We start from the raw sequence: 14,757 nt of genomic DNA, 5'->3' as shown, positions 1-14,757 counted from the left end.
TTATATTTAAATCGTAATTAAATTTCGATACGATGCTTGTTTTACATTGTCTGATGTAATACGAACGAAGTTTGATATGAACAAATATATCCCGGCGAATAAAAATAAAAAAATTGACGAATGAATGAATGAAATATCGATTAACAAAAAAAAAAAAAAAAAATAAAAAAAAAGTAAAAAAAAAAAGAAATAGAAACAAGGAAAGAACAAAACGATTCACATAATCGATAACAATCACTTTTTACTACTTTTAAATGGGATAAATCATAATTAATCACCTCTCGTGACGGAGATCACACGACATAGTAGAAATGCAAGGAAATTCGGGAACATTTTATTTCTGGAGGAAAAAACAGAAAACAGAAAAGAAAAGAAAGAAAAAGAAAGAAAGAAAGAAAAAAAAACGAATAAATACGACGAACAACGAAAGAGATCAGAGATCTCGTGATGGTCGAGCCGGCACGATCTCACCGTTGGAGATCTCCAATGGAAACTGAATCGTTTACATGAGAAATGAATTCTCGAATCTCCCGCTAGATTTCAGAGAAAGGTAGATTTCAATGATCTACATTCAGCTTAACACGTCTTATTCGTTGGAATCTCTCACTCCGATTGGCGTGTTCGTTCGAAAATTTAAGCGAAAAAGGAAAAACAAAAAAAAAAAGAAAAAGAAAAAGTAGAAGAAAAAAAAAGGAAAACAATAATGTGACGAATTAGAGATAGAAAGAGACAACGAAAGAGAGAGAGATAGATAGATAGATAGATAGATAGAGAGAGAGAGAGAGAGAGAGAGAGAGAGAGAGAGAGAGCACATAAAAGGAGAAAAAGAAAACAGCGACAAACGAAGAAATCTTTGATCTTTTTCATTCCGTAAACTTGTGTTTCAGTTTATGTGTAACAGCGATATGAATTTTTCGACGATGCATCTTATGAACGTTCGCTTTTTTCTCTCATGCGAACGCAAGCATGCAATTATCAGCCAGCCCTCGGGACAAGACCAGACCAGACCAGACCAGATGAGACGAGACGAGACGAGACGAGACGAGAAAATCGATTCGCGAATCTCGACTAACCGTTGCTTATAACGTTTACTCTACGATACCAACGAAAATTTTATCATCCTGTACGCCACCCGATATACATATGTATATCCATCCATCATTGACGTTGAGTGGAAATCGCACAATTTCCATGTGGAAATTCCATTAACTGCTCGATCGACGTTTCCTATCGAGTATCGTTTCTTCTGTTTTTTTTTTATTTTTCTAAATAAACGATTCCTGTCTTACTCGAAAATATGAAACAGTTGTTACAAATAATCGATGGATTCGAAATGAAAGAGAGAGAGAGAGAGAGAGAGAGTGAGAGAGAGAGAGAGAGAGAGAGAGAGAGAGAGTAAGAGAGAGAAGATTATTTTAATAGATATTTTATACTTTATAATTAATAAAATTTATATATATATTATATAAATATAAATATAAATATAAATATAAATATAAATATAAATATAAATATATATATTATATATATATATGTGTGTGTGTGTAATATACACACTTAAAATTTTTTATAATTTTTTACACACTTTAAATTTTACACACTTCAAAAAAAAAGAAAAGTAAAATAAAATCACTGCAATATTTAATACCTTTTATAATCAATAAAAATTTTAAATAAATAAGATAATATTTTTCTTTTACTTTTTTTAATTTTTTTTAATAAAAATAAAATACTACCAATATAATTGATACTTTCTAATTAATAAAACATTATATAATGTAATATATACAAAATGATTTGATCGCATAATAATAATAATAATATAATACTATTATTTCATATATTCATCAACTAATTTTATCCTTTTAAACAAATTGAAAACCATCGCCCTCTTTTTCTTTGCTTTCGTAGAGATTCATGGAAATAATCGTAATGGACGTAGCAAAGCCTTTCAAGCTTTCTCTCTCGGCGATGGTTTGATTGGAAATAACGATTCCTATAATTAAACTCGAGTGTGTCAACGACGAAGGCGTACTACCTACGAACGTACTAACGAACTAACTAACGAACGAACGAACGAATGAACGAACGATCGAAACGTTCAATCGCTTGGTATCTTCATAAACGCCCACTGGAATAATTAGCTTAACAATATTGAACGATTTGAATCCACTTTGGTACGTAATCGGCCTATCTTTCTTTCTGAATCTCTTAACTGAGAGATTTCTTTCTTTGAACGATTATTTAACGTCTTTAGATTATTTAACGATCTTCGACCGATAGATCAACCTTTTTCTTTTTCATTTTCTTCTTCTTCTTCTTCTTCTTCATCTTCATTTTCATTTTCTTCTTCTTCATCTTCATCTTCATCTTCATCTTCATTTTCTTCTTCTTCTTTTTCTTTTTCTTTGTCTTCTTCTTCTTCTTCTTCTTCTTCTTATTTTCTTTTTTCATACTTTTAAACGATATTACTTACTGACCTATCGAACATCGACGTATATTTTATTTCTTCATTTCTTTCTCTAAAGGTCAATTCACATGTTTCACTTCAGTTAGTTCAGTTACAGTTTCGATCATTCATATTCACATATATCAATTCAATATGCTATCAGATATATTAATCAACTAATTAATCGATCTAGCATTGTATTCTGATCTTCGCTATTAACTTCTAATTGTAAAATTGAAAATAAAAAAAAAATGAAAAAAAAAAGAAAGAAAGAATAAATAAATTCACATTAGGGGAATTAGAGTATGATTGGACTTTCCTTGGACGAAAGATATGTACAAATATAAAAGCAAATGGGTTTTGTGGGTTCATAAAACTTGAAGAAAAAAAAAAAAAGAAATGATCAATTCAATTAGGGAATTTTTGTAACATTTGAAATAAATAATTCGTACAGCCGATGAAACGAAATTTTTCCTTTGAAATTGCTTTGAAATGTCGAGGTATTCGTTCGATTTAAATTTAAATAAAATTGAATATATTTCATATATTTTTTATTTGACACTAATATTTTGATGGACCAATTCGATTAATTTTTCGTCGCTTGACATTTTGTAATATCATCATGGGACAACAACGTGTGCGTAAAAAAGACTGCGACTTATCAGAAAACCGTCAGTCATTTCGAAAAAAAAAAGAAAAAAAAAAGGAAAAAAAAAAGAAAAAAAAGAAGAAAAAAGAAAGGAACATCGTTGACATCTCTGATAAAGAAAAAAAAATATGACGTATCGGTGACTGAACTGATTGTCAGATTGAACAGAAATGTGTAAGCGTTTATACGTATCTAAATTACAATAACGTTAAAATCACTGTGATTAAAGAATCAGAACGAGTACTGAACTATTGAAATGACCTTAATCGAAAACTCATATAGAACGATTGAACGATATTTTTTTTTTCCAATTTTGCTTTTACTTTTTTTTCTAATTTTTTCTGCTTTTTTTTTTTTTTTTTTTTTTTTTTTTTTTTTTTTTAACAAACATACCACAAATAAAAATCAAACTTTCGATGGTTTCCTTTCGTTTCGAGCGACCGTCTACCATCCTAGACTCGTTTCATAATAGTTATACGCGCTATTTTTATGCGAGCCGTACTAGGAATCGATCGATATAATTCAACTCTTCCTTTTTGCACGTAACTAAGTGTCTACGGCAACGACGGAGTACGCTCGATGACTGTGACAAAGAGAAAGAGAGAGAGAAAGCGTATGTTTGTGTATGTATGTATGTATGTATGTGTGTGTGTGTGTGCATATTAAAGAGGGAGAGAAAGAGAGAGAAACAGAGAAAGAAATGATTCATAACTTCGAAAAACTTCAATCTTTCTTTGTTTACAACGTGAACTTACGACAAAATTCGATAAAAATTCAATCATTCGAGTTTTTGACTTTTCAAGCATCAAATTGTAATGATAAATAAGTTTCAAAGAAAAACAGAGAGACAGATATAGAGAGAATGATAGAGAGAGAGAGAAAGAGAAAAAGAGAAAGAGATAGAAAGAAAGAGAAAAGAGAGAGAGAGAGAGAGAGAGAGAGAGAGAGAGAAAGAGAGAAAGAGAGAAAGAAAGAAAGAGAAAAGTTAAAGTCAAACATTCTTTCAGATAAGATCTCCAATTCCTCTTTTTATTTTCTTTTGCAAAATGCATCGGAAGATTTCAATCGAATTCATAGATTTTTCTCGGCTACTTAGAGGATCCAAGAAGGTCGAAGATTTCCTTCGTAACTTGAAATTCTATTATCTCAAAATACTCTCTCTCTCTCTCTCTCTCTCTCTCTCTCTTCCTTCCTTTATTTATTTCTCTGATTTTTCTCTTTTCCATCTTTATTTCCTTTTTATCATTTTTATTATATTTTTTCGAAAATGTATGACATCTCATCATTTCGTCAAGATTTCATCCCATTCGCACCACTATCGTGAGATTTTTCGAAATTACCTTATTTTGTTAAGCAAAAGAAAAAGAAAAAAAATAGAAAGAAAAACATCAATAACAAGAGAGGAAAAAACAACAACAAGAAGGAGAGAGAGAAAGAGAGAATGGAAAAGAGAAAGATAGAGAAATTCAATAAGAAAAAGAAACAGAAACGATATTTTCAAGTGTTGAATAAGTCACGAAAGCTCTCGTGCTTGCTTAGACGAAAGCTTTCTTCGTGTCCTGTAAAAATTTTACAAAAAGAAAAGAGATGATGGAATACTGAAAGAGAGAGAGATAGAGAGAGAGAGAGAGAGAGAGAGAGAGAGGGAGAAGGAGAGAGTGAGAGAGGAAAAGAGAGAGGCAGAGAGAGAGCAAGAAAGAAAGAATAAGATGAAAATTGCTTGGCCCAGTATTCTGGCCGGTCCAGAAAAGAAGAGCTGGCCGTTAACGTGAAAAGTCGCCTTGCTTGAACGATGCGCTTCGTGCATCCAAGTAGTGGGGATATTTTGCGCATCATCCCCCTAATATCTGAAGACCACCCTGACCTAGATAGGTAGATAGATAGATAGATAGATAGATAGATAGATAGATAGATAGATAGATAGATAGATAGATGGATAGATGGATGAAGATGGAAAAAGTAGAATTATACGAAGTAACAATCTCTAAAAATTTCAATTGGGATTTTGGGAGTTTAAAAAAAAAAAAGGAAAAAAGAAAACAAAGAAATGAAAAAGATGATTTATATTTTCTTATTTTTTTCTTTTTTTTTTTTTTTTTTTCCTTTTTTCGATAACTGTACAACATCAACGTGGTCATTATTATTCTTTTCTTTTTGTTTCAGGATAAATTGTTAACGAAGTTGGAAGAAAACGAACCGGAGTTAGCTTCTTCGCAGGAGGACGAAGTAAGTATTACTATATTACAGTTTCTTTAAATCGATTCAAAAACAAAGCTTTTGTAAATGGTTTCGAAAAGAAGTTGATCGGTTATAAAATCGAATAAAAGATTGAAACTGAAATATGTGGATTATAGAAAACGAGCAATTCTCTGTCGTCGACATTCGTGATAGGGAAATCTTGCCAATTGATTGATCCCGGCAAGTTATATCCGACCAAAATAAAAGAAAAAAAAAAAAAAAAAAAAAAAAAAAAAAAAAAAAGACAATAAAAGAGACAGTTTTGATAACTCGAGTGAAAGGAATTCGTGGAATGTGTACAGGAGAGAGAGAGAGAGAGAGAGAGAGAGAGAGAGAGAGAGAGAGAGAGAGAGAAAGAGATTGTGGTATTGTTCAATCGAGAGAAAGAGAAAGAGAGAGAGAGAGAGAAAGAAAGCCTAGATCCAATTAACACGCCTAAGGGTTGTCTACAATGAACGATTTGGTGAAGGGCTTCTGTCAATGCTCCCTCAAGCTTTTTCTATTCGATCCTTCTCTCGAATCTTCCTTAAGGTAACTTGGTTAACTTGTCCCTAGCACCACAGGAGACTAGATGTAATCAAGCCTAATTCGTAATTTTACCAAGAAAGAGAATCGATGATTGCCGAGAAAACGAGATTTTCTCTTTTTTACGTGAAATAAAAAAAGAAAAGGAAAGAGAAGTAAAAATAAAAGATAGGTCAGAGGAAACTATTTATCTCTCTCTGTCTCTCTCTCTTTCTCTCCTTATCTCTCTGTCTTTCTCTCCTGTCTCTCTCTCTCTCTCTCTCTTTCTCTCTTTATCTCTCTGTCTTTCTCTTCTGTCTCTCTCTCTCTTCTATCTCTTTCTCTCTCTCTCTCTCTCTCTCTCTCTCCTGTCTCTCTTCTGTCTCTTTCTCTCTCTCTCTCTCTTCTGTCTCTCTCTCTCTCTCTCTCTCTCTGTCTTCTGTCTCTTTCTCTCTCCTGTCTCTCTCTCTCTCTCTATCTCTTTATTTCTCTCTCTCTCTCATTATTTTTATCGGCGTGAAAAATTAAATGCGAAGATAGTATTTTTATATCAGATTTTAGATTTAAAATTTTGATTTATGGAAATATACTTTTAGCCAAATTTAATACTTTTCTCTATTTTAAGAGTTTCCGATCTAATTCTTTTTATTTATTTATATATCTATTTCTTCTTTTCTCTGTATAACATATATATAACATCTCTCTATGTCATTGAAATATTTCTCTCTTTTTCTTTCTTTCTCTCTCTTTCTCTCTCTTTCTCTCTTTCTCTCTCTCTCTCTCTTTCACTCTTTCTCTCTATTTCTTTCCTAAATCCGTTCTCAAAATTGCAATATTTGCAAAATAGAATGGGAAAGGATCGATCGAACACTTTGATATTGTTCGAAAGACGTGCGACAGACCGGAAAAGTTGCAACTTCCGAATGAATTGGTCGTTCAATGGCTTGCAAAACTCGATTAACCATCGACGAACGAGAATGATGGAGAAAGAGAGAGACAGAAACAGAGACAGAGACAGAGACAAAGAGAGAGAGAGAGGGAGAGAGAGAGAGAGAGAGAGAGAGAAAGACATACTCGGAAACCCTTCGACTTTTGACACGAGAGATGGTCCCTCTCGACATGGCTATTAATATTCCGATTAAAGTGAAGCCTAATTTGCTTACGTCGATTACGAATTATCAAATGTCGATCGAACGATAGATCGAGTTAGAACCGATGATCGTCAATGTCGTCGTCGTTTCGTCCGTCAATTGCACGTGTTACCTTTTGCATTTCCGTTCACGTTTGCCATGACATTCGGGCGATATGTTTTGCAAAAGCGATTTCAACAATTAAATCGACCACAATTTATGAATTATTAATAAGCATTATTTTCCATAACGAATAATCTGATAAATTCTACCACCTGAAAATTATACTCAAGGATATGCGATTACACAAACTTAAAATTAATGATATACACAGATTTGTGTATATATATATATATATGTATATATATATAAAATATATATATGTATATGTATGTATATATTTCTTTATATGAAATATATATTTCATTGTTCCATCGAGATGAACATTTTCGTATATGTATTTCGTACTATATATTAAAATTTTATTATATCAAACATTATATGCATTGTACTTTCACGAAAGATTTTTTTAGCTCTTTATATAATATTTATTCGAAAGAAAAAAATAGAAGTGCGAGTAAATATTATCATCGCAAAAATAATGAAAATTTTAAAGAATATTTCGAAATGCCTATATATTCTATGTATATATATTATATTTCTTTTATTTTCTAACAGAAAGAAAAAAAAAGTAATTGAAAATAGTACAAGTACAGAGTGATTCGGTATAATAACGATGTAAAAGTGAAACAAACTTGCACAATACCCGATAATATTACCGTGAAATTTATCTACCGAACGAATAGAAAACAATTTTCTACGTTCATTTTTTTCGTAACATTGCATCGTATAATTTTTTCGTAAAGAAAGACACGAAAACGTCTGTCACTTTCAAAGATCTTTCTACAGACCTTTTTATTTAGTGACGTTGATCGTTCAGATCTATGAAAAATTTTAACTTTTTGTACGACCATTTTGGTGGTGATGAGTGATCGAGAACGAAATAAAAGGAAAGAAAAAAAAATCAAACTAAAGTAAAAGAAATAAAGAGAGAGAAACAGAGTGAGAGAGAGAGAGAGAGAGAGAAAGAGAGAAAGAGAGAAATAAAGTGAGAGAGGGAGACAGAGAAAGAGAAAGCATGCGCACGAAAGAAATAGATAGATAGAGAAAGAGAGAGAGAGAGAGAGAGAGAGAGAGAGAGAGAGAGAGAGAGAGAGAGAGAGAGAGAGAGAGAGAGAGAGAGAGAGAGAGAGAGAGAGAGAGAGAGAAAGGACATGTAAGTGTGTTACAAGAAGATAACAGAAGCAGAGTTGTTGAGCATAATTACACATTCGAGTAGCATTATTCTACTTTCATTTTAAGATTAACTCTTTGACTTTAAGAATAACTCTTTCGGACATAGTTTGATAAAGAATATCCCTACCTTTTTAATACCAATATATGCTGAATGTGATACCTTTCATGTCACATTGATATAACAATCTAACGACCTTCCGTGTAAATAAGTATCTTTTCTATTGTAATCCCAAAAAATTATGTGTCGTTATACAAAAATTATGTGTTATTATTTTTCACTTTTTCTCTATCGTTCTATTATATAGAAAAATATATGACGAGGAGTTAACATATATATATATATGAATAAATATTAGCATGGAAATGTATCAAAAATTTTAACAAATTTTTCAAAATATATATGTATATATATCTGTTTTTAATCAAATGAAAAAAAGAAGAGAGAAAAAAGGTAATTAAAGATAGTATAAATATAAAACGATCTGGTATAATGACAATATAAGAACGAAACGACCATGAAATACGCAATACTATCGCAAAAATTTATCTTTGCATGCAGAAAGGAAAACAATTTTTAATGTGTATTGTTTCGTAACGTTGCGTCATTTTTTTCTCTCTTTTTTTTTTTTTTTTTTTTTTTTTTTTTTCGAAAAGTAACACATAGAGTTGCCAGAATGTTAATCGTTAAGAGATGTAACAAGCGCGGAATATTCGTGCGACCATTTTGGCAGTGATGAATGATCACGGACAAAACAAAAAGAAAAAAATAAAAAAAATTAGACGAGAGTGTGACAAAGGGGCCAGGAAGAAAGAGAGAGAGAGAGAGAGAGAGAGAGAGAGAGAGAACACAATATAAACATGTTCCAAGAAGACAACAAAAGCCGAGCAATCGAGCATACAAATAATTACGTAGGAGTAGAATTATTCTGCGATTAAAGCTATATGTTATTGTATGCGTTATGATTTCATGTCCGTTCCATTATAATTTTCTTCTCTTTTCCTCTATCGTTTTATTATATAGAAAAAGCATATGACGAAGTGTTAATAAACGAGTGAGAGAGAGAGAGGGAGAGAGAAAATATAAAATAATTATTATCACGTCAACATAGTCAAAGGTATTTATATTACCGACCAGTTGGGATGATCATACAGTTCTCTGGTAAACTCCGAAGGAAAGATGAAGCTCGCTTTGATAATTCCTATCGTTTTCGTGCTCCTTCAATTGGCGGTAAGTAATTCTTATAAGTATTATACATAAAAAAAATTAAAAAAAAAAAAAAAAAAAAAAAGAAAATAAATAAAAAGTAAAAAACCTATAAAAAAAGAAATAAAATCATATATTTTGTTTCTTCTCACGTAGACATGTCAAGACAATGATAATGCCAATGAATCTAATGACGACATGTCGGGTCCTCCTCATAAAGTAGGAGGACGTAGACATTGCCATGGTCCTCCTCCTCCTGGTAGGAGACCATCTGGTCCACCACCCGACGATGATTTTGATGACGATAACAACAATCAAAATAACACGAGAAAGAGATCGGTTAATCGTAGAAATGCACCTAGTATGAACGAAGATGATACGCAAAGTGGTATGCAAGGTGGTATGCAAGGCGGTATGCAAGGTGGTATGCAAGGAGGTATGGGAGGTACGGGAGCGGATATGGGAGGGGATATGGGAAGTGGTATGCAAAGCAGTAGACAAAATGGTTCACCTAGCAGAAACCGCAAACGAGATACAGGAGAGATCCGAAGTTTCTATCGATTTGAAAACAATAGAGCTTTCAGGAAGAGAAGAACTACTATACCGAATAATATTATAGGTATGATTCTATACGATATCATAGATTCTCGTTTTACGATAAAATGATTAACAAATGTAATCTTTATGTCGTACTCGATATTTTTTTAATATAACGTCATATTACAATTTTATTAGGTCAGTCCAAAAGTTCATGCGCATTAGTAGCATATATGTATGTAGCAAAATGCGCACGAACTTTTGAACTGACCTTATATATTACGTAAAATAATTTTATGTCATTATTTTCATTGGAATCTGTAATGTGTAAATTTGAATTGTCTAACGAATATGTATAATTTTTTTTTTTTTCTTTTTTTTTTTCTTTTTCTTAGTAAACACAAGTAAGTTTTTACAAAACAACGTTACAGACATGCGATAGAAAAATAATGAGTACGATAAATTAAAATATACATATAAAGTGATCGAAGGAAATTATTAGAATTTCTTTAATATCGATCAAGTATATTTTGAATATTTAGAATACGTATAAAGATCCTTAATGTCTTATCAACAATTATTTAATTTCTTTCTCTTTTTTTCTTTTAGAACAACCCCAGGAATATTAAACGATCAAGAGAGAATTGATTGGCGTAATTTTATGACGCAAAATATAAAATAGTTTTAGAATCATAGAAAATTTTGTAGAAGTTATTGTGTTAATCATTAAAAATGATTATTAAAAAATCATAAGAATAAAGAATATTTTACTGTTTAATCGAAACTCATCCTTATTATCTCCTCTCCTCGAATTATAATATAATATATCATTGATAAAGAGAGAATGATAAAATCAAAAAAGAAGAAAAGAAATGAATTTATCTTTTAATTTCAGTGCGTGATATGCGTGAACGCAAGGGCTACGATGCAAACGGCACCGTGCGGACACCGTGTGGTTTGCAGGTAAAAATTAGGAGATAAAAAAAAAAAAACATGATAAAAAATTTTAATCAATTAGATGTAAAAACGATTACGTAAACAAAAAAAATTGTCCCCTTTTATAGACGTTGCTTCGTAAAAACGATACAGATGGCTGTGTCGCAGCGTCTCTTACCACTGAGATGTGTCATATGCAGAGCGAAGATTCTTCGATTAAAGCAGACTCTTATACCACGAGATGTAAGTAAAATTTATATTAATGTGTACATACGCACACACACACATTTAATACGTGTTTCTATATACATTATTATATTATAATATATTATATAATATATATATATGTAATTAATATGTGTATATATACATATATTTTTTTTATTATATATATATATATATATATATATATATATATATATATATAATAAAAAAAATTATTCTATAACTGTACAAAACAATCATATCATTATACAACATTTATTATATAACATATTATGTTTATACAGCATTATACAACAACACTATAATAATTTAAAAGAAAAAAAAAATCTAATGTGTTTAACATCTTGATCCTTTAAATGAATAGTTTAAAAGTCAATATTAACTTATGATCATTCTTCTCTCGTAATCCCATTCGTTGTTAGAGAACAATAAAAACGTTGAAAAGAGAACAATTAAAGTCTGATGTCCATGTTCGATCGATTTCTTCCTTTGTATTACCTTTCATCGTGTCTACCTTTGGAATTGCAGTTTGAAACCACGACGTACAAATAGTTAGATATAGATACTTGGATACACAAACGACGCAATATTCACGCTCGTCAAACCGTTCGCGGAAGCGTAAAATCGCGTGTAATTGGAGCGAATTCACCGAGCTTCCCGTCACCTTTTGACCAATTTCTAAAGGGCCCTAAGTATGCACGAGATATATGTATAGTATCATCTCATCGAAAGCATCTTTTTAATTCCTCGCATTAACATCCACTCTTTCCGTTTTATATTTATAAGTACGTATGCACGTTTATATATAGCATAAATCAAAAAGAATGTTTATTCGCAAATAGACGTAACCACAAAGAATTTTACGAAATTGAAAGATTCTTTTTTTTTTTTTTTTTTTTTTTTTCAAATAGTCAAATCGTACAATCTTTGAAAAATGATTTATTCGATACTTATGATTTGTTTTCTTTTTTTTTTTCTTTTTTTTTTTTTTTATACACCCTATGTGAAAACGTACTACGTATAAAAAATTGTTCCTAAATTCTAACACTGCACTGCGTACAACTGAGACGTGTACGGTTGGTTTTATTAAAATTTATTTCAATATTCAGACTTTTTTTCCGGATAAATATATATATATATCTATAAAATAAATATAAATATATATAACGAGAGAAAGAGAAAGAGAGAGAGAGAGAGACAGAGACAGAGACATTCCGCGAGAATTTTGGATGGTTACAGGTCACGCACAGTTTACTCACGTGGGCGTTCATTCCACCCGTCGGAAAACATACTTTGCCCCTTAAATGAAATTCCGAGCGTCGTCGAGCCTACGAGAAGAGTACTCGTGTCCTCGTAAATCTGAATAATAATTAAATGATGCGTTAAACTCATAGATGTATCCAAGAGAGATAAAAAAAACAAAAGAAAAATAATATTACAGTTTCTCTTGAAAATTCGAAAATAATTCAAATCTAAGAATCAAATATTATCAAATCATATAATTCGTAGATTATTAAATATTCATAAGAAAACGTTGCAATTTAGTTTTTTTTTTTTTTAATCTATCCTGATTATCTTTCCTCACTTTCGTTCTTTTCCTCTCTCTCTCTCTTTCTCTCTCTCTCTCTGTCTCTCTCTCTCTCTCTCTCTCTCCCTCTCTTTTTCTCTCTCATCAAGTTTTAATTAAACATTGTTATAGTATTCGATGTCTGGTAAATCATGGGTCTTGCCTCAAAGTGCATCAGAGTACAACATGGGTATAGGAGTAAGCGTTGGGGTGTCTGGACCAGGAAGTAGGTGGGGTACAGGAAGTGTACCAGCTTCTGCTTCTCTTTACTCTATGGCCAGCGGTTCGTCATCCATTTCTGGTATGTAATAATGCATCTTAATTATACACAAGGTATACCGTTTATCTTGAAAATACCGAATTTGTTTACGAAATAAACTTCGTTTACTTAATTCAATAATTTGAGAAAGAAAATAAATGGAGATAAGAAGTTTGGCCATTCTTTCAAAGTATGCAGTTTAAGAACCGATAGTCGACGTTAACTATATTTCCTTAGAAACTTACAAATTTATGATGACATATGGCACGTCGTTTAATTCGTCTCAACAGATCTCATAAAACTATGAAAAACGAAAAATATACAAGAAATGAATTTACTTTTGAAATTTTTTCTAGCATTTAACCTACAAGAAAAAAGAGGGAGAGAGAGAGAGAGAGAGAGAAATTACCACCATACGACATGCCAATATCAAGATCTTAAAAAAAATCTTTAAATAAATTTTTTCAATAGGTCCAATCCATCACTGAAAATATTTTAATTTTCCAAAACAAACGGGACACCCTATATGTATATAACTATTAAAGCTATTACTCTACCCAACATGGTCGAATAATCGGTTTTATTTTTTATTTGTCAGTTCTCTTCATATTATTCTGATATTTACAAAGTTTCATAGTAATTTATACTTTTGCGTGAGATAATAAAACTGTGAAATAAGATATCGTTATATTTTTTTTCCTTTTTTTTTTTTTTTTTTTTTTTTTTTTTTTTTTTATAGAAATATCAATGAATCAGTATTATTGATTTTTATTTTTTGCATGCTGGGTATCTATCCAAGTATCCGGATACTCAATGGATCGAATAGGATTTAAATAATATTCTAGATATAACTCGGAATAACTAGATTGCTAGTAATTGTATATACATAAATATATATAATATATATACATATATATCATTGTATATCCATTATGATAATTATATATATATATATATATATATATATATATATATATATATATATAATTTTTTTTTTTTCATTTATCTCGATACCTAATTTCGAAATAATTTTATTCTAATCGATAGTTTTTCATTTCCTTTCTTCGCAGGAGTGTCTTCCGTGTCTTCGGCAACATCGTCTTCTGTTAGCAGTACCGGAAGTACAGGTTCCACCCTTGGCAAACCAACGAGAGTGAGACAACCAACCGGTGCGACCCTGAGACGTTCTCAAACTCAATCGATGAAGCTGCGTATTCAAGTCAGTTCATTGAACGTTCAAGTTTCTTGATAAGTCATCATAGTTCTTAATTTTTTATTAATTAATATCACATTGATTTTTCAATCAACAGGAATACCAGGATCCAATTCAGCAGGTGGCTGAAGAGGAAGACATTATGAGAGAAAATCGTAGATTGCCACCTATCAAAGAGTTTCAAAGAGATTATCGTGCTGGAAAGGCCTCAACTAGAATACGGTAAATATTATAATAATTAATATAAATTTATAGAAAAATGATCGACTTATATTTTTATTTTTTTAATTTTTGAATTTTTTATTTCATAATAAATTATATGCAAACATATAATATATATGGATATTTAATTAGATTTATAAATCAATTGAAAATAAAATCCGATAATGGCGATAATAAGTCACATATCCACGTATATAAATATTAAAATAAATTTTTCAAACAATTTGTACATTTTTATCTTAACTTGTAAATTTCATATTTTCCTTTTACTTTTGTAATAATATTAATATACGTGTCGTCAAATCGTCAACTAAAGGTGCACGATAAA

The 14,757-nt window shown here is 31.0% G+C and overlaps 2 protein-coding genes across 3 annotated transcripts in view; both read left to right on the top strand.

The window, feature by feature from the left end:
• Positions 1-14,757, top strand: part of LOC124957772 (serine/arginine repetitive matrix protein 2) — a 47,125-nt gene that overhangs the window by 30,738 nt on the left and 1,630 nt on the right. For both annotated transcript variants that reach the window (XM_047515080.1, XM_047515072.1), the window contains exons 3-8: positions 5,262-5,324; positions 10,903-10,970; positions 11,072-11,186; positions 12,868-13,036; positions 14,065-14,213; positions 14,305-14,429. In XM_047515080.1, coding sequence (XP_047371036.1) covers positions 5,262-5,324; positions 10,903-10,970; positions 11,072-11,186; positions 12,868-13,036; positions 14,065-14,213; positions 14,305-14,429 — 689 coding nt within the window. The remainder of the gene's footprint in view (positions 1-5,261; positions 5,325-10,902; positions 10,971-11,071; positions 11,187-12,867; positions 13,037-14,064; positions 14,214-14,304; positions 14,430-14,757) is intronic.
• Positions 9,333-10,785, top strand: LOC124957787 (chaperone protein DnaJ-like). The gene is made up of 3 exons (XM_047515108.1): positions 9,333-9,494; positions 9,627-10,089; positions 10,617-10,785. The coding sequence occupies exons 1-3, from the start codon at positions 9,444-9,446 to the stop codon at positions 10,634-10,636; spliced, it is 534 nt and encodes a 177-aa protein (XP_047371064.1). The 5' UTR covers positions 9,333-9,443; the 3' UTR covers positions 10,637-10,785.

This window comes from Vespa velutina, chromosome 1 (genome assembly GCF_912470025.1).
Source record: "Vespa velutina chromosome 1, iVesVel2.1, whole genome shotgun sequence".
NCBI lineage: Eukaryota > Metazoa > Arthropoda > Insecta > Hymenoptera > Vespidae > Vespa > Vespa velutina.
The sequence above is the reverse complement of the archived record's forward strand: the minus strand, read 5'-3'. Positions and strand labels throughout refer to the sequence as shown.

Bases quoted from the DNA above. Each gene is read 5' to 3' on its own strand.
- LOC124957787 (XM_047515108.1), top strand. From the start codon at position 9,444: ATGAAGCTCGCTTTGATAATTCCTATCGTTTTCGTGCTCCTTCAATTG. The intron at 9,495-9,626 runs GTAAGTAATTCT...CTTCTCACGTAG, and splicing joins TCGTGCTCCTTCAATTGGCG to ACATGTCAAGACAATGATAA. The intron at 10,090-10,616 runs GTATGATTCTAT...TTTTTCTTTTAG, and splicing joins TATACCGAATAATATTATAG to AACAACCCCAGGAATATTAA.